Below are 19804 nucleotides of genomic sequence, written 5' to 3'. Positions count from 1 at the left end.
GACTGGTTCCAAGGTTGATTTGAGTCACTTAAGAGTATTTGGATGTAAAGTTTATGCTCATATGCCTAAGAATTTTAGAGGTAAATTTGATGTTAAATCTAAACCCATGATTATGGTGGTAATTGCGAACATACTAAAGGCTATAGATTCTTCTTCTTCTTGCAGTACCGTCTCCTATCGGAGGTTGGCTACCATCACAGCAATCTTAACTATTGAACTGCACCCATACCACTCCCTTAAATTTCGCAACCAGGAAATCCTCCTACGTCCCACATTTCTCGGCTTTTTCGGCTATAGATTAGCTGACCTCAGTTGTAGAGGAAAAGTAGAAAAATGCGGAGATGTTGTATTTTTTGAACACATAATGTATGGAAAGAATTCTGTGTCAACTCAACCTGAGGTTATAATAGAATCAATACCTTTTATTGAGGAATTTAATCAAAATGTTGGTGATGAGTCTGTAATTGATGAATCATTTACTATCACTCATGATTATTCAAATGATACTGAAAATCAAGAGTTAATTGTTGTTACACCTTTCTCTGATTCGGATGTAGATTGTACTGATGAATCGGAAGATAGGAAAAGGTCATTCAGGGAGAGACGTCCACCCGATTGGTTAACAGATTATGTTACCTAACAGTTAGTTAGTTCTGATGACGAACCTGTTGTTCATCAGAGATTAAAGAATTTTTTGTAGTCATATTTTTTATACAGGGTGTCTGCGTAACTTGGAACCACATGGGAAACTTTTTTAATATCAATTTTACGAAAAAAAGTAATTCTTTATAAAGTGCTCTGCATAGTCTAAAACCTAAGATGCAATCATCAGATATCAAATTTTGTCAACAGTATACGAGGTATGTCAAAAAATATTAATTTCGCTCAAGAGCAAACTACCTTTATATTTCAAAATATCAAAAAATTTTATTATGAAAAGTTATTTGTAATTAAAAACCATATTCAAATATGCAATAACAGCCTTCTACTTGAAAAAAAAAATTCTGAAATTTTCCTAAATTACCGATTCCGAACATCATTTTTATTTATTAGACATATAATTACTTTTATTAATAATTTTAGGAAAAAAAGTTATTCTTCATAAAAATCTGTGCATGGTCTAAACCTCAAGATGCAACCATCAGTTATCCAAGTTTGTTAATTTTATATGAGGTGTGTCAAATAATATGAATTTAGAAAGAATTCTAAATTTATATAAAATGAATTCATTCATACACACCTCATATAAAATTAACAAACTTGGATAACTGATGGTTGCATCTTGAGGTTTAGACCATGCACAGATTTTTATGAAGAATAACTTTTTTTCCTAAAATAATTAATAAAAGAGTTATTACATTATGTCTAATAAATACAAATGATGTTCGGAATCGGTAATTTAGGAAAATTTCAGAAATTTTTTTTTTTTCAAGTAGAAGGCTGTTATTGCATATTTGAATATGGTTTTTAATTACAAATAACTTTTCATAATAAAATTTTTTGATATTTTGAAATATAAAGGTAGTTTGCTCTTGAACGAAATTCATATTTTTTGACATATCTCGTATACTGTTGACAAAATTTGATATCTGATGATTGCATCTTAGGTTTTAGACTATGCAGAGCACTTTATAAAGAATTACTTTTTTTCGTAAAATTGATATTAAAAAAGTTTCCCATATGGTTCCAAGTTACGCAGACACCCTGTATATTGGATATTATGTATTTATGTGTATGTGGTTCAATTGTTTATGTTCAATTCAATACGTTTAATTTCTTAATGTTCTCACTTTACACTTTAAGGGAGAGTGTTGGAAAAATTAGTTATTATTAATATGTAACCTGTAAGTTTAAGCATAGTTTTAAGTTCATGTACACTGTGTGTCTGACAGTAGTCAGTTAATTATATATTAATTTGTCATGTAGAAGTTTTTCATTATAACTTAAGAGGATCGGTACGTTTTTTCGGCTGCAATGCTATTCGAATGGGGATTCATTTTTTTTTTCGAATCCTGAGAAAACTAATAAGTATTTTTTAAAAATTTAAACGCAGAATGAAAGATTACGTTATTAGCGAGGGCCGAAAGTCCCTGAGAACTTCTATAATGTTTATTTTAATAAGTTATAGGGGTGAAAAACTAAGAGAAAATTTAGTGTTATTTTTAATTTCAAATATCTCATTCAAAATAAACTTTTTATCTATTCTAAGGGACTTTCGGCCCTCGGTAATAATTTAGTCTTTCATTCTGCGTTTAGATTTTTCAAAAATATTTATTGGTTTTTTCAGGATTCGAAAAAAAGAACCCAATGTCCGTGGCAATATTATCCAAATCTATCTTTGTCATACAACGCACTTAGTCGAATAGAATATTGTCAGTCAGACACTGACAATCAGTGACAATTTTAAATAATTATTTGACATGAATCGGGAATATTTTTAGTTGTTGATCAAATAATATTGATATATAGTGTATTTGATAAATAATTGATTTAAGAGGTGAACTTTATAAAAAGTTATTTATTGTGTATTATTTATGGAAGATAGAAGCAGAGAATACATCAAGATATATTCTGTGATCCAAGTATTTTGTTGTTAAAGCTGTTCAAAATTGTAAGCGTTCCATAGTAACAATATATTTTTAAAAAATCACTTTAACACTTTTCCTCTTTTCTCGATTGAGTATTAGTTTTTGTTGTAGGTACATATAAATTATTACAATCACTGAATACATCGCTAGTGAAAAAATTATCACATTTATTAACTGAGTTAATAATTTGCAATTATACAAAAAATAACAGTTGTCCAAGAACATTCAAAAGCCATCTCTTTAAGCTAGTTATGACATTGTCAAGTAGAATGACATTCTAGTAATATGTACATATCCATACCAGTGTGAATTTTACTACACGTAATTTGCCATGTAAAGTCAGAAAAGATAGGGATAGCCGTAAAATATTTGCGAATTATGTACCCATAGCCTTAAAAAGCACCATTTATGATTTTATTCTAAATATTAAAATAAAATCCTAATAGTTTTTTTGTTAGATGCATAGTTTTTAAGGTATTCGCAAAAATCCGTCCGAAAAGGTGTCATTTTTCAATGAAAATGGCAAATTTTTAACCACGAATAACTCAAAAAGTATTGAGTTTTCAAAAAATAATTATAGAACAGTTTTTGCTTAGAATTAGGTTCTCTAGCCACTTCCATGGTTATTTTAACCAAAACATTTTTCACCCCCGAGAAGAGGTGGGAACTACCCCCAAGATAAAAACGCACATCGTCATAGGGTAGACTTTGTTACTTGAGCTATTTCCTACTTACTGTGAAAATATCAAGTAAATCGATGTAGTAGGATGGAATTCGGAGCCAAATACCCTCATTGACTGCCCTAAAAAGCAACTTTAGAATACCAATGTCGAAAACATTTCATTCAGCAAAAAGTAAAGTGTAATAAACCAAATTTTTTACCGAGATGTATTTTTTAATGTATACTGATTTTGAACTTTGAGATTAAATTTTCTCCAACCTAATTTTTGATTGGAATTTTGTTGTTTTTGGCAATTTTCACTCGTAATATCGATAGTTTTTATTATAATATAAGTTATGAGTATTTTAAAGATATGAAAATTGGTGTGGAGAAAGAGGACCGAAATAAAAAGGTGATGGTTCGAAAATTATGATCCTATTATTTATATCTATTCCGGTAGGTGTGAGTTGACGGAATTAATTAAAAATAATAAAAATAAGTTAACAACGAACAGTAAAACATTTATTTATTTTGGTAACAAAAAAGTGTTGCTTAGTTAGATCTCGGAAAAGGGTCGGTCGTTAGCGAGTAGTGCCTCGGTTGCACCCTGTGAATAGACTTAAGAAAAGCCACAATCTATTATATCGATGTTATGCCTTTCTACAATATGACCCGGAGAGGACAATAAATCACTCCGATCTGACGCATAAAAACAGACACACTTCTGCAGTTTTAAAAACGAATGCATGTCCCAAAGTGAGTTGTTGACATAATGGTCTGATATGGTAATTAATGTTGTTCTGAAGCTATTTCCTTGTGGCATTTTTATTAACTATTTTTAATGGGAAATAAGCCGGGTCATTCCATTTCAAATCACTCAATTTTGGAGCAAAAAAATTTTGGACCTCCGATTTGTCTGAAAATTGGTATATAGCTTCTGCGGGACGTAAAAATAAGATATTTAAGGTCAAAAAATCTTCTTCTTTTTTTCTCAAAATGTTATTTTATGCGATTTTACAGTGATTTGGTGTTTATTTATACAAATTTGCATTTTCTATCGTAAAGTATCAATGGAAAACATAACATTTTAATAGAAGGGTCTCAAAAATGCCATTATATGGCATTATAACAAGTTACTTTGATTCAAAACAAGCTTTTGATCAAATTTTATAGTGTAGAAAACGTTAAAATACCGTTTTACATTTTTTTCCATTCCCAAAATACATCATAATCGATTTGGCTGAAAATTTACCCACAGATAGACAAAACATAGGACTTTAAGTGGTGAGAACGATTTGAATTATATTACAATATCAAAAAAGTTACATGCAATATTATAGTCAAAAATATAGGCGTCTACTGTAAGTACAATTAACTCGAAAATATCGACCTCGCGACAAAAATTGTTAAAAAGAAATTGTAATAATTGTAAATACATACGATTTATTTGGAACAATTTCAGTTCCTACCGTTTTTGTCGAAAAGTTAAAAATGGCGGAAATATTGAGAAACAGGTTCTCCTTTAAAATCAAGATGGCGGCTAACGTAACGGAGGAATTCATTCGTGATTTTAAATTTAGGCTACTATTGACTCCCCTAAAGATCAGAAAAATAACATTTTGAGCAGCTCGGCACTCAAGGTCAAATGCTATCCCGACTGGACTAATATATACTTTTGAGTCTGATATTACTGCATGTAACTTTTTTGTTATTGTAATATAATTCAAATCCTTCTAACCACTTAAAGTCCTATCTTTTGGCTATCTGTGGGCAAATTTTCCGCCAAATCGATGATGATGTATTTTGGGAATGGAGGAAAATTTTATGGAGGAGTATTTTAACGTTTTTTACACTATAAAATTTGATCAAAAACTTGTTTTGATTCAAAATAACTTGTTATAATCCCATATAATGACATTTTTGAGTCCTTTCTATTAAAATATTGTGTTTTTCATTGACACTTTACGACAGAAAATGCAAATTTGTTTAAATAAACACCAAATCATTGTAAAATCGCATAAAATAACATTTTGAGAAAAAAAAAGAAGATTTTTTGACCTTAAATATCATATTTTTACGTCCCGCAGAAGCTATATACCAATTTTCAGACAAATCGGAGATCTAAAATTTTTTGCCTGAGTGATTTGACATGGAATGTACCAGCCACAATTTTACCAAAAAAATGATTTTATTAACGTTTCGAAGTCCAAATCGGGTTTCGTTGTCAAAATAAGTAGTATTTTGACAACGAAATCCGATTTGGGCTTCGAAACGTTAATAAAATCATTTTTTTGGTAAAATTGTGGCTTATTTCCCATTAAAAATAGTTGATTATGGTAATTAATTTATGGGGACTTCAGTTTGTTAAACTGACACTCCAAAAACATATGGTCAGGGGATGCATTCGTTTCGTAAAACCATGTCTTTCTTAGCGTCTGGTTTGTATATTAACGGTGACTTTATATGACCCATATTATTTCGTTTTGAGAAAAAATATTAAAATTAGCAAAAATAGTAATTAAAGCGTATCGCTATATATCTTTGCCGTAAATGCTGGTCAACTTTGACTGGTTGTATCTCAGGAACCACTCATCACAATTAAACATTTTTTTCTTTTAAAAGAAGCATCCTGCCGCTTTTTTTTCCAATACCGTTTTCATGATTTAATTTAATTTAATATTTTCCGAGATATTCTATTTGTTTATAAGCCAAAAAATTGTTTATAATTTTAAAATATTCCTGAGGCCGCTTAAATAGTCCAATTTCAATTCTGTAAAGTACATTAGATAGGTACAATGTCTTTTTATACAAAAATCGTAGTTGTTCTTCTTATGTATCATAATTATTGTGATTATTATAAATCGGGAATAACACGTCTCTATGCAGAATTTAATTACGGTGAATTTTTATTTGGGTGTTTTTGGTGTAAAGTTAAAATCTTTGGAGTTATAGACCAAAAATTTAAAAAAATCACGATTTTCGGGCGCCATTTTGTTTTTAAAAAAAGTAGCACACTATCTGCGGGCTTTGCATACCCATATTATTAATATATACAATAAGATTCGATTCCAACAATAAAATTGCTGGTACATAACTTATCCTTGTATTTTGCTAATTAGCCCAGAGTATGTAGGTAAATAACTTGGCAGTGCGCGCGGGATGAAATTATGAAATTAGTAGTTTTACGTCGTTTTTGATATTTTAATTTTTTAAGTTTTTTTTTAAGTTTTTCAAGTTGTAAAAAAATAAAAAAACATCTCGTATGAGGATTGAAGCCTTTTAATTAGATGGTATACCTATCTGAGGAGACAAAAAACCTTGCCGACCCTGTCTCTAAAGCCACGAGCCGCCACTGGTTAGAGATATTTAATGTTTTGAATTTAATATCGGCTTTAACGTAGATGATGGATCCTCCTTGGATATGGAACTTACGACAAAAATAAGAGGCGATTTTATATCCATTCAGGGTCATGAATTGGATGTTTTCTTCAGTACACCAATGTTCTGATAGACAAATTATATCAGGTGTTTCTTGCAGTGTTAAGACTTCAAATTAACTTATTTGTCAAAGATTGAGCATTTAGTTGCAATATTTTTAAAAAACTGTCGGGTTATGACAAAAGTAACGTTTCTCTTGGATTTACTTCACTAAAAAAGAGTCTGGTCTGTCTTCTTCATTTGACGGACCTCTATTGTTATGCTCTCTATTTAAAAATCTTCTTCCTAATAATTTAAAGTTAAATCGTTCAATGCCAATTTTTTTCGGACAAAAAGCAGGGTTATAAATTTCTTCCCTTAAGTCGGGTAGTATATTATACTCGCTATCATAAAAATTGATTATCCCTTTAGTCCAGAAAGCCACTGCGCATCCGCTAGGAAAAATATTCTAATTCGGATTCTTTGCACAATCTTACTCAAAAAGGACTCCTTTTAACAAATTTGCATGTTGCCAGGACCAGTCAAAAGTGGTCAAAAATTTTTTAAACGTTTTTTTTTTGTTTTTTTCCTAAAATAATTTTTTTTGCACGGAAAAAAGTTTTTTTAGGTTTTTTGGATCATTCCAAAGAGAAAAGGTCTTTAGTTACTTTTCTCTAAAAATGATAGTTTTTGACATATAAGCGATTAAAAATTGAAAAATTGCGAAATCGGCCATTTTTAACCCTCAAAAACTATGTGAAAAGCTGAAAATTTGAATGTTGCCAAAGTAGGTAGATATTCTTTAAACATCGATTGATGAAATCCCGAAGAGTTTTTTGCAATACAATATTTAAAACTCATTTGTTTTTTAATTGCTAATCAAGCGTGCACGACACTATTTTCCACCGACAGTATGGTGCAAATGAAAGGAATAAATTCGTTATTTCGTAAACCGGCGACTTTAAGGAAAAATCCCGAAACAGGTCGATTTTTAATTTTAAAATATGATATTGTGGCATATATGGTATACTAGTGACGTCATCGATCTGGACGTGATGACGTAATCGATGATTTTTTTAAATGAGAGTAGGGGTCGTGTGCTAGCTCATTTGAAAGGTTCTTCAATTCTCTATTCAGTAATATAAACATTTACATAATTATTTATACAGGGTGTCCAAAAAAATTTTATTAAATTAAATTATTTGACAAAAAAAGGAGTAGGACACCCTGTATAAAAAATTATGTAAATGTTTACATTACTTGATGGAGAATTCAAGAACCTTTCAAATGAGCTACCACACAACCCCTATTCTCATTTAAAAAAATCATCGATTACGTCATCACGCCCAGACGGATGACGTCACTAGTATACCATATATGCCACAATATCATAACTTAAAAATAAAAATCGACCTGTTTCGGAATTTTTCCTTAAAGTCACCGATTTTCGAAATAACGAATTTATTCCTTTCATTTGCACTATACTGTCGGTGGAAAATAGTGTCGCGCACGCTTAATTCGCAATTAAAAAACAAAGGAGTTTTGAATATTGTATTGCAAAAAACTCTTCGGGATTTCATCAATCGATGTTTAGAGAATATCTAACTACCTTGGCAACATTCAAATTTTCAGTTTTTCACATAGTCTTTGAGGGTTAAAAATGGCCGATTTCGCAATTTTTCAATTTTTAATCGCTTATATGTCAAAAACTATCATTTTCAGAAAAAAGTCACTAAAGACCTTTTCTGTTTGGAATGATCCAAAAAACCTAAAAAAAACTTTTTTCCATGCAATAAAAATAATTTTAGGAAAAAAACAAAAAAAAACGTTTAAAAAATTTTTGACCACCTTTTGGTCCTGGCAACATGGAAATTTGTTAAAAGGAGTCCTTTTTGAGTAAGATTGTGCAAAAAATCCGAATTAGAATATTTTTCCTAGCGGATGCCCAGTGGCTTTCTGGACTACTTCTTTTATCGTCGATTGGTAACCATTTTACTTGTACATCATCACACTTTGTCTTAGGTATTATGAAACTCTTGATATGATCGGTATTTACACTGTCCGGAACTTTTGAAATTAATTGCCACAATTTTTTGCCTAGTTTTTCGGATTTTCCATGGAAATCTTTATCACCAATTCCAGTTCCCATTATTTTCTTGCCTCTTTTTGTCACAATCTGATATCCCTCATCGCTCACCTTATTCTCTGAACTCCCCATTGTGGTATGATTAAGATTATTCAATTTTGTGCTTCCCTCATTTTCAACAACTAAATTTGTAATGTATTCACATGTTTATTTGGTTTGAATTTCAATTAGTTGTGTTTTTAATTCATTCATTTGTGGTAATTTTTGAATTGTCCTGTATATTGGAATTCCCTTCAACATGTTTGGTGTTTTTATTATCATTAAAATTTTTATTTGAGTCATTTTCATTGTTTGTTTTGTATTTGGAATTCGTTACCTGGGCACTGGCCCCGTAATCTTCATTACCTTCGGTTTTTATTAAACCCTCATTAACAGTTGTGTTGAGTTTTTGTGAGATTCTGGTTATCTCTGATTTCAATGAATGTAATTTTTCCAGCAAATGTTCATTATTTGGATTTTAATAGCTTATTGTTACATATTTAATAATAACTTGTACTTATCATATTTTTCAACTAACAGCCTTTTTAACCACTGGTTTTCTATAGCTATGGCACTAAATGATTCGATCGGTTCTCCATCACTATTTTGGCAACAAATTACACGCGAATTACCTATTTAGACGAGGGCATTTAGCACAAAATAAATAAATTTTTAAATACAGCACATATAGACTTGCAGTTTTTTGCATTATGTTCAGGATGACGTCAGGAAAAAAGTCTACTATTCAAAAATGGGTGGAAATGCATAATGGCACTGTAAAGTGCATAAAATGCATCCAAAATTGCATAAATATAAAAATAAAGTCAAAATCAGTATATAAGGAACAAAATTTATTATTTGGGGGGTTTTTGGGGTCACTGAATACGATTACGCAATCAGAACTGACACCCGGATCACCTGGTGCCCAAGGTCAGTGCAAGATACGTCATCTTCTGGAGTTTCGATGGTTTTCGGCATTAAATCGATGCAAACGGATTACTCACGGGTTTTAGGGTTCACTAATACCAAGTACTAATATGCCATCAGAATTGACCTCCGGAGTACATGGTGCCTAGGGTCGCTACTAAGGCACGTCATCTTCTGGGTTTCGAGGGATTTCGGCACTAAATTGATGCAACTGGACTATTTCGGGAGGTTTTTGAAGTGGTTAAACACGAATATGCCATCAGAACAGACCTCTGGATCACCTGGTGCCCAAGGTCACTGCAAAGGACGTCATCTTCTGGACTTTCGAGGGCTTTCGGTATTAAATTGGTGCACACGGATTACTCGGGGGTTTTTGAGGTCGCCAAACACGAATATGCCATCAGAATAGACCACCGGATTACCTGGTGCCCAAGGTCACAGCAAGGGACGTCATCTTCTGGAGTTTCGAGTGCTTTTGGTATTAAATTGATGCACACGGATTACTTACGGGTTTCTGGGGTCGCTAAACACGAATATGCCATCATAATTGAACTCCAGAAAATGACGTCCCTTGCAGTGATACTGGGCACGAGGTGCTCGGTGGGTCTGTTCTAATGGCATATTCGTGTTTAGCGACCTCAAAAACTCCCCGAGTAATCCATTTGCATCCATTTTATGCCGTAAACCCTCGAAACTCCAAAATATGACTTGCCCTAGTAGCGATCCTGGTCACCAGATACTCCGTAGTTCAATTCTGATATCATATTCGTGTTTAGCAACCCCAAAAACACGTAAGTAATTCATTTGCATCAATTTAATGCCGAAAACCATCGAAACTCCAGAAGATGACGTCTCTTGCCGTGACCTTGGGCACCAGGTGATCCGGGGATCAATTCTGATGGCGTAATCGTATTCAGTGACCTTAAAACCCCCCAAATAATAAATTTTGTTCCTTATATACTGATTTTGACTTTACTTATTATATTTATGCAATTTTTGATGCATTTTATGCATTTTACAGTGCAATTATGCATTTACACCCATTTTTGAATAGTAGACTTTTTTCCTGACGTCATCCTGAACGTAATGCAAAAAACTGCAAGTCTCTAGATGCTGTATTTAAAAATTTATTTATTCGGGTGTTTTTAGTGCTAAATGCCCTGGTCTAATTTTGAAGAATTTCACTTTATTTTTCACAGCACATGAGATGTGATAACTATTTCCACATTCTATACAAACGAGTGTTTTATTTGGCTTAGTTTGACAACATTGAAATATATTATTTTCAAAATCTCCCTCTTTTACTGCAGAGAGGTGACGGTACATTTTTACTTTCGGTCATCTTGAATACCCATCATAAGTTAATGTTGATTTCATGTAATCAAATGTGCTATCTTCCAATAAAGTCATCCCAGGAATGCAAATCATAAATAGTGGCAATATCATTTTAACGTCATCTACTTTAAAGTGTGTAATAACGTTCCAAATTGCCAATATAAATGAGTCAGATTCAGAGCCACTTCAGAAATCGAAACGTCGAAACGTCAAATAAACTTAATTTATAAGTAAAATTGAGGCTTATTCCTAACTAAAATAATAAATAAGGGAAAATGAAAATGTAGTATGTCAAAGTGTGTAAATAATTTATTTCCTTAGCTGAGCGCTTTCGACATAAACGTCATCATCGGAGCTAATGCTAAAATAAAAAAAGAGATCTTGTAAGAAAAAGAAGTACAAAACTCTTTTTTTACTTACGTCAAATACTAAAAAAGTACCGCTACATAGAGGTGTAAACAAGTGCATCTTAGGAATGTAAATTTGATTTTTAAATTGTGAATGCTAACTTAGTCCTCCGTACAACAGCAAACAGCAAAAAAAACAGAAAGAAACGGCCACATACACGTTGCACAAAAACATATAAACTTTTTTCATGGTACGGGTGTCGATATCACCCGTCCATCCTTGGCCTAGTAACAACAGCTGACTGACAAGGTCGGATATTCAAATCTGCTTTTATCTGTTCTGCGTTGACGTTGACAGCTGACGTTGAAACATGAATATTTTAAACATATTGAAAGGAAAATTGAAAATGTTTACAATGAAATTGATAAGGAAATGTACCTTAGATGTTTGTACTAATCAACTATTAAATTAATTGATGACATGCTAGATTTTGAGACTAATTGGCCCAACTTACATACACTGTGTTAAGTTAAAAAATTAAAAAACAAAAAAAATTATTAAACAGAAAGTAATGAGAAAGATCAATTTTGATTGTGAATTCTCAAATTCAATATTCAGAAGATGTTAGCTTGTTGAAGTTAAAGATTGAGATAATATTATATTGTTGTTATTTATCATCTTTTTGTCATTTATGTAAGTCATTGCAATGACCTTGACTTGGTGTATGGATATTTTATTAAGTTGAAACCCTAATGTTTATGTAGAAATATTAAATGATTTTATTAAATGCTATGATGTTAAAATGGGTATATTCAGTGTCTATTGTTGTAAGACGTTGATGACAAAATAGAAGGATATAGTGTTCGGTGGAATTCAATTTTTAACAAAATAGTTTCGAACACTTTTGTTGTTAGGTGTTTTATTTCTAAGGCTCTCATTACTTGTTGGTAGAATCTGTATTAATAATGTATATATAAATCTGGCCAATAGTCAAATGTTTTCCTTTTTTTGTTTTATATAAAGTTATAAAATTAAATTTTGAATAAAAATACAATAGTTTTTATATACATAAAAGATTGCAAGAGGTCACTACTCAACTGTCTCCCACAGATACTTGAAGAGAGGTTTATAATTACAATTTAAATTGATCTGAGTATTAACACAAAAATCAGGATTAGACTTCATCTCTCTAGAAATCTCCAGGTCCTCCAACAAATTCATTAATCTATAGTTTTTAGATGGGATGTTATGCAAAATTTGGTTGTCTTTAGTAGGAGAGAAGGAATGATTGGTAGATTTAACATGATAGCCAAAGTTTGATTTTTCTGGAGTTCTGACATGCTCCTTGATTCTCTGAGAAAGGGTTCTCATTGTCCTTCCTACATAGGTGGTACTACACTCACCACATGATAGCTTGTATATGCCACTCTTATTTAATTTATCTAATTTGTCTTTGGTTTTACTAAACAGTGATTTGATTGCATTTTTAGTTTTAAATGAAATTTTGAGGTTCTCAACTTTATTTGATATTACACTTGACAGTTTATCTGAAATTGGTCCCAAATAGGAAATAGATCTGTAAATGCAGTTTTTGGAAGTGTGTTCTTCTGTGTTAAAGGCTTGATTTAATTTTATTTTGAGCAATTTCTTTCTTATAATGTTGTCTATTATCAAAGGAGAGTAACCATTGTTGACTGCTAACTGTTTTCTATACTAAAACAACGTCTTACAACAATAGACACTGAATATACCCATTTTAACATCATAGCATTTAATAAAATCATTTAATATTTCTACATAAACATTAGGGTTTCAACTTAATAAAATATCCATACACCAAGTCAAGGTCATTGCAATGACTTACATAAATGACAAAAAGATGATAAATAACAACAATATAATATTATCTCAATCTTTAACTTCAACAAGCTAACATCTTCTGAATATTGAATTTGAGAATTCACAATCAAAATTGATCTTTCTCATTACTTTCTGTTTAATAATTTTTTTTGTTTTTTAATTTTTTACCTTAACACAGTGTATGTAAGTTGGGCCAATTAGTCTCAAAATCTAGCATGTCATCAATTAATTTAATAGTTGATTAGTACAAACATCTAAGGTACATTTCCTTATCAATTTCATTGTAAACATTTTCAATTTTCCTTTCAATATGTTTAAAATATTCATGTTTCAACGTCAGCTGTCAACGTCAACGCAGAACAGATAAAAGCAGATTTGAATATCCGACCTTGTCAGTCAGCTGTTGTTACTAGGCCAAGGATGGACGGGTGATATCGACACCCGTACCCTGAAAAAAGTTTATATGTTTTTGTGCAACGTGTATGTGGCCGTTTCTTTCTGTTTTTTTGCTGTTTGCTGTTGTACGGAGGACTAAGTTAGCATTCACAATTTAAAAATCAAATTTACATTCCTAAGATGCACTTGTTTACACCTCTATGTAGCGGTACTTTTTTAGTATTTGACGTAAGTAAAAAAAGAGTTTTGTACTTCTTTTTCTTACAAGATCTCGTTTTTTATTTTAGCATTAGCTCCGATGATGACGTTTATGTCGAAAGCGCTCAGCTAAGGAAATAAATTATTTACACACTTTGACATACTACATTTTCATTTTCCCTTATTCATTCAAGTGTGTACAAACTTATCAGTCTTTCAACTAAAATAATAAATTCTTAACAAAATCAATGGGGAAATCCCAGTAGCTGGCTGTATATCATAATTAAAAATCATACAGAACAAGTAAAAACTTCGTTTGTACAATGGTATAAAAAGTTTATTGAAAAACTATTAAAAAGTTAAAAATTCACAAGGAAAAAGTTTTCCTGTGGTTGGCTGTATACCATGTAATACAAAAAAACAGTAACAAAAAAACAGTTACTGTTTTTTTTTATTAAAAAGTCATCCAAAAGGATACGCAAAACGTTTTCGATCTAGATCAGATCATCTTCAGTGCGTTCTGCGTAGTAGATGAAACTAGCAACTGCACTGTTGGTTGGTCTGTGTCCATTGAACTGGCAAAAACCACACGTTCTTATCGAGCAGTGAATCATGTTGCCCTTTGAGCACTAAATTTATCTTATAACATCGATTAGAGTCGCTACTAACATCAGATTTTCAACATGTAAATCATATTTCTCGATGTCACCTATTTTATAAGGTTGCTAGTTTCATCTACTAAGCAGAACGCACTGAATATGATCTGATATAGACCGAAAACGTTTTGTGAATCCTTTCGGATGACTTTTTAATAGTTTTTCAATAAACTTTTCATACCATTGCACAAACGAAGTTTTTACTTGTTCGGTATGATTAATAAATCCTTGTTCATTAAATAAATATTTTATGTTGCTCCTGATATCGGATTATTTTCATAAGACACAAGATTAGAAGCGGAGATGCGTCATCTGAACAGATTTCAAATGTAGATTTTTATAATACCCCTTCCAAATATAAAATATCTTTCAGGTGAAAGAGTCGAAAGCGAGGACTTGATAAATATTGAAGATGATGAGAAAGAAGAATTCAACAATGAGTGGGAAAGTAAAACACGGAGATCTGAAATTCCCAGAATAACAGCAGGTTCATCTAGAAATCGTCATGGTTCATACATCCATTCATCCATACCAGCCATAACAGCAGGATCAAGGTAGGATTTTTAATGTTATATTTTTTTTGTTTTATAGTTGTGCTATGTCTTATCTGTGCATACATAGGTATAATATTTATTTTTCTATTTAATTCTCTAATGGAGATGTTGCGATGAGCTTTAGTATATTGTTGGAGCCAATATTATGTGTTCAAATTATTTACATGAATGTATTATGTTAATCTGAGTTCTTCCTAATGTCTTTTAGAGGATTAAAATTATTGAATATTTTTTATAATGAACAAGTTCAATGTTTCTTATCTAAATAAACTATTTATGTTCAGTTCTTCTTTTCTCTAAATTCTTCAATATCACCATCACTTTGTGAAATGCATTTGCTGTTTCTACAATACTGAATTCATCCCTTTGTTTGGTGACGTTCTCACAACTTTTTAATATTTGGCTGAATTCAAATCAACTCCTTTTCTCTTTCTATGTTTTACTGTCAACTTGAAGAGAGCCTTTCGTTATGGTTTTTCAACTTTGAATCAATATTTTTTTAACGGTGGAAACCAGCAGAGTATTCATCCGATGCTTGATTTACATATAGCCAACATGTCAAAGAAAAAAATTGATATTGTGCCGATGTTTGGTTTTGCCCTGGGGGTGATTTTCGGGGGTGAAAAAAAAAATAAATTCAAAATAAATCCGGACGTGGATAAACTAATTAATTCTAGGCAACTTTTCTTCTATAAAGTTATTTCACTTCAGTCAATATTTTTTGAGTGATCTGCGAGTGAATATATCGTCCCTACCATTTCCAACTATCGAATGTGAAAAATCGGGTTTTTCAGATTCGATACCTTGCCCTCGCATTATACGTGATACATCTTGTGGCAAATTCTCGTTATTGTAGCTTGATTAGGAGCGCGGGAAATATGCTGTTTAAACCATCGAATATGAACATTTTTTCATTTGGTTGACTGCAAATTGACGAAAATGGTTATATTCGATGTTTTATTTTGTATAAATATAGCTAAAAGTATATTTGTACAACGCTAAATGTCGAATGTGTCACATTCGTTAGTTTGTGTTGTAATTTATTTAACAGTTATTCAATTATAATGTGTAAACTGTCGAGAATACTAAACTGCTGAGAAGAATAAAATGCACGTGTTTACAATTAGTGCGAATTTTGTTACAGTATCGCTTCCAAGAAATTCTTGTGAGGCTGTTTATGATTTCATTTTAACGGATTTTCATTATTTGATTATACAGTTAGTCGCTATTGTACATTCGCTATTTGGAATCATCGGACCGAAACAAATCTTTGATTAATACAAACAGCAAAGTAACGAATGTGATTTTTTGGAAAGAAAAAAATGATAAGCAGTTCAGATTTATTATCAATATAACAATGATTAAACATTACATACAAAAAATATAAAAATTTTCCCATTTGTCAATGCGCTGATTTAGAAATCTCTAAAAAAAGTTATTTTGCTCTCCTGAAAAGTACCACTTTTCACATTCGATAGTTGGAAATGGCAGGGACGATATGTTCATTTTTCAATAAAAAACACGTAATTTTATCGAAAAAAATATTCTTAGCAAATATATAGCTTATAAAAATGTGAAAAAAAAGTATTCAAAAAAAGCTTTGTTTGTTTTTTAAAAAGTTTCTAGCAGCAAAAGTAAGCAAGTTAAATACACTTAAAATAAAATCACCTCCTAATTAGCATCCCAAATAATAGTTACCGCTTCACAAGTTAATTTACTTGTATATTGTTTAGGATCTGTAAATTTCACCGGTTCGAAGTGCTTATTTTTGAAATAAATTGGTTTTAGTAAAGTAAAATTTGACGAATAGGAACCTACTTTTCATTAGCTACAACTCTGATTTTACTGGGTCTACAGACTTTTTCATACGCTATTTTTTCTTCTTTTTATAAGTATTTTTATTCACAATATTTTTTTGATAAATCACTTTTACTTTTTGAGTTACATATTTACGAAATCGTCGAATAAAATCGTTTTTTTTTTGTTGAAAAATTGAACACATTCTCTCGCAAATAACTCGAAAAGTATTGACTTGTGCAAAAACTCAATACAAAAAAAGTTGTTTAGAATTAGTCAGTTTATCCACTTTCGGAATTATTTTAAACGTATATTTTTTCACGCCCGAGAAGGGGTGAAACTCACCCCCATGAAAAAAGCACACAACGGCACAATATCACTTTATTCTTTGACATGTTAGCTATGTGTATGCCAAATTTCAGGTCAATCGATGGGCTTCTTTAAAATTCGGAGGTTTTGCAATATTTTACTGTCAGCGAATGGACTAACTGTAATCTTTCACAAAGAACAGATATTTAGATCTTTGTTTTCTGTATATTCTAAGAAGCGTTTTGTTAACGTTTTTCGAAATTGATAATACTACTCTTATAGAAGGTTTTTCTTTTTTTTTTTCTTTAAGAATCTAGTAATCGAAACTTTTTTGAGGACGAACGTTTTTAAACCGAAAAAATCTCTTCATTGACGTCTCATATTTATGTGCATCTTGTAATTCGCTGCTAGGTCATTGGATGTAATTCTTCATCAAGCCGACTCTGATTCGTTAATCACTATCTTCTCAGTTAATTCGGATCCTGAGTACACTTGATTAGATTAATAGAGGTTCTTAGATAATGGTATATTTTAAAACCTTTTCGCAGGATACATATTTGCATATTTTATTAAAGTTTGTAAAATGTAGCGATAGGTCATCAATTACCTAATAAAATTACGTGAAGGGGTCAAGATATCCGGGAGCTGATCATTGAACTTGTTCATTAAACTTCATAAAAATTAGCATTAGCATGCCATATAGAATTCTACAATCACTGTATATTTTTATAAATGGTGATGATATGATCTATATTTAGAATCTTATTCGCACTTTTTTAATATTCCTTTCTAGGAAGTAGTTGTTGTACAGTGTGTCCGCAGACGAGTTATCTAAGAGAAAAATTTGGTGAAACATTTATAGAAAGTTTTGTTTGTTCTAAAACTCTATAAATAAAAAAACGCCAGACGTAAACGTTATGCAGTGGTTTATTATTACATTTTCGAACTTAGTGCAATAAATTGTAGGGTTTTACGTAAAATTGACTATAAAATATAAAGATTTTGAAAATTATCGTTTTGTGGGGTTTAGAACAAGCTAAACTCTTTATCAAAAATTTTATTTATTATCATAAAGAAGTGGACTCATCAATCAAAGCTCATCTGTGGACGCAGTGTAGATTTCAATATATTTTATGTGCACATACATTAAAAATAGTTACACAAAGTGTTCAATTATTAAGTAAATATAAAGAAAACTCAATCTTAAAGTTGATTAAATTTTTTTATACTGTAAGATTTTTTTACTAAGACTATTCGATATTCTCCTTCTACGGTGAAACTTATTCCATCACTTCTCTAATAGTTTTATGCTTTTTTTGTAAATCCATTCTACAATAACCTCGTTTTATCTTATCTATTCCTGTGCTATTCTCTTGAGGTCTGCAAACATTCAGTTTTCACAGGTGGCAAGACTGAAGAACGTGGTTAGCGCGGAAGTAATTCAAAGTGCAATTCATGAACTTTTTAATCGTTGTGGTCGACTTGTGGCACTATGTTCTATTGATACCAAGGTAAAGATAGTCTTTTTCGGCACAAATAATATTTTGACCATTTTTGACTTAGGCTCCTTTTACCGAGCATCCTAAATATACAGGGTGTCCCAGACTAATTTACCCACGCTATATCTCTTAAACGAATAGAGATTTTCGAATGGGACAAAAGGTGATATATTCTACTTGTAATACACTTTAATATGGCGTACAAAAAAATCATCCCCTAAATAAACATCCCTTAGTTACAACCCCTAACTTTAATTTTTTTAATAGCAGTTTTGGATGTGGTCTTCTATCGTCTATTCAACACATTTTTTGAAAACAAAATCGGTTCGTAAATAACCAAGAAAATATCAGTTTAGTTTTGTTAATTATGTGTCCCAGACTAATTTATCAAGGCTATATTTCTTAAACGAATAGAGTTTTTCGAATGGGACAAAAACTGATCTATTACATTTGTAATACACTTTAATATGGCGTAGAAAAAAAAATATCCCCTAAATATTCATCCCTTAGTTACAACCCCTAACTTTATTATTTTTTAAATAGCACCCTGTAAGTTAGGGATGAATATTTAGGGGATGAATTTTTTCTACGCCATATGAAAGTGTATTGCAAATGGAATAGATCAGTTTTTGTGCCATTCGAAAATCTCTATTCGTTTAAGAAATATAGCCTGGATAAATTAGTCTGGGACACATAATTTGAAAAAATAAACTGAAGTTTCTAGGTTATTTACGAACCGATTTTATTTTCAAAAAATGTGTTGAATAAACGTTAAAAGACCACATCCAAAACTATAAAAGAATATACAGGGTGCTATTAAAAAAATTAAAGTTAGGGGTTGTAACTAAGGGATGATTATTTAGGGGATGATTTTTTTGTACGCCATATTTAAGTGTATTACAAGTAGAATATATCACCTTTTGTCCCATTCGAAAATCTCTATTCGTTTAAGAGATATAGCGTGGGTAAATTAGTCTGGGACACCCTGTATACTGGGGTGCAAAATTAACCCGATTTAAAAAAGTTTAAGATGTTCCCAATTGAGTATTTAATAATATACAAAATTTGGAAGTCAAATTTAATAAAACTCAAGAATGTTATACAGAATAAAGAATAAATAATTAAAAAAATTAA

General features: G+C 31.2%; 1 protein-coding gene across 3 annotated transcripts in view; it reads left to right on the top strand.

The window, feature by feature from the left end:
* Positions 1-19804, top strand: part of LOC114331876 (myeloid leukemia factor) — a 77116-nt gene that overhangs the window by 14907 nt on the left and 42405 nt on the right. For all 3 annotated transcript variants that reach the window (XM_028281564.2, XM_028281562.2, XM_028281563.2), the window contains exon 4: positions 14885-15065. In XM_028281564.2, coding sequence (XP_028137365.1) covers positions 14885-15065 — 181 coding nt within the window. The remainder of the gene's footprint in view (positions 1-14884; positions 15066-19804) is intronic.

Source organism: Diabrotica virgifera, chromosome 1, assembly GCF_917563875.1.
Source record: "Diabrotica virgifera virgifera chromosome 1, PGI_DIABVI_V3a".
Lineage (NCBI taxonomy): Eukaryota > Metazoa > Arthropoda > Insecta > Coleoptera > Chrysomelidae > Diabrotica > Diabrotica virgifera.
Note: the sequence above shows the minus strand (reverse complement) of the source record. Positions and strands in the feature narration are given on the sequence as shown.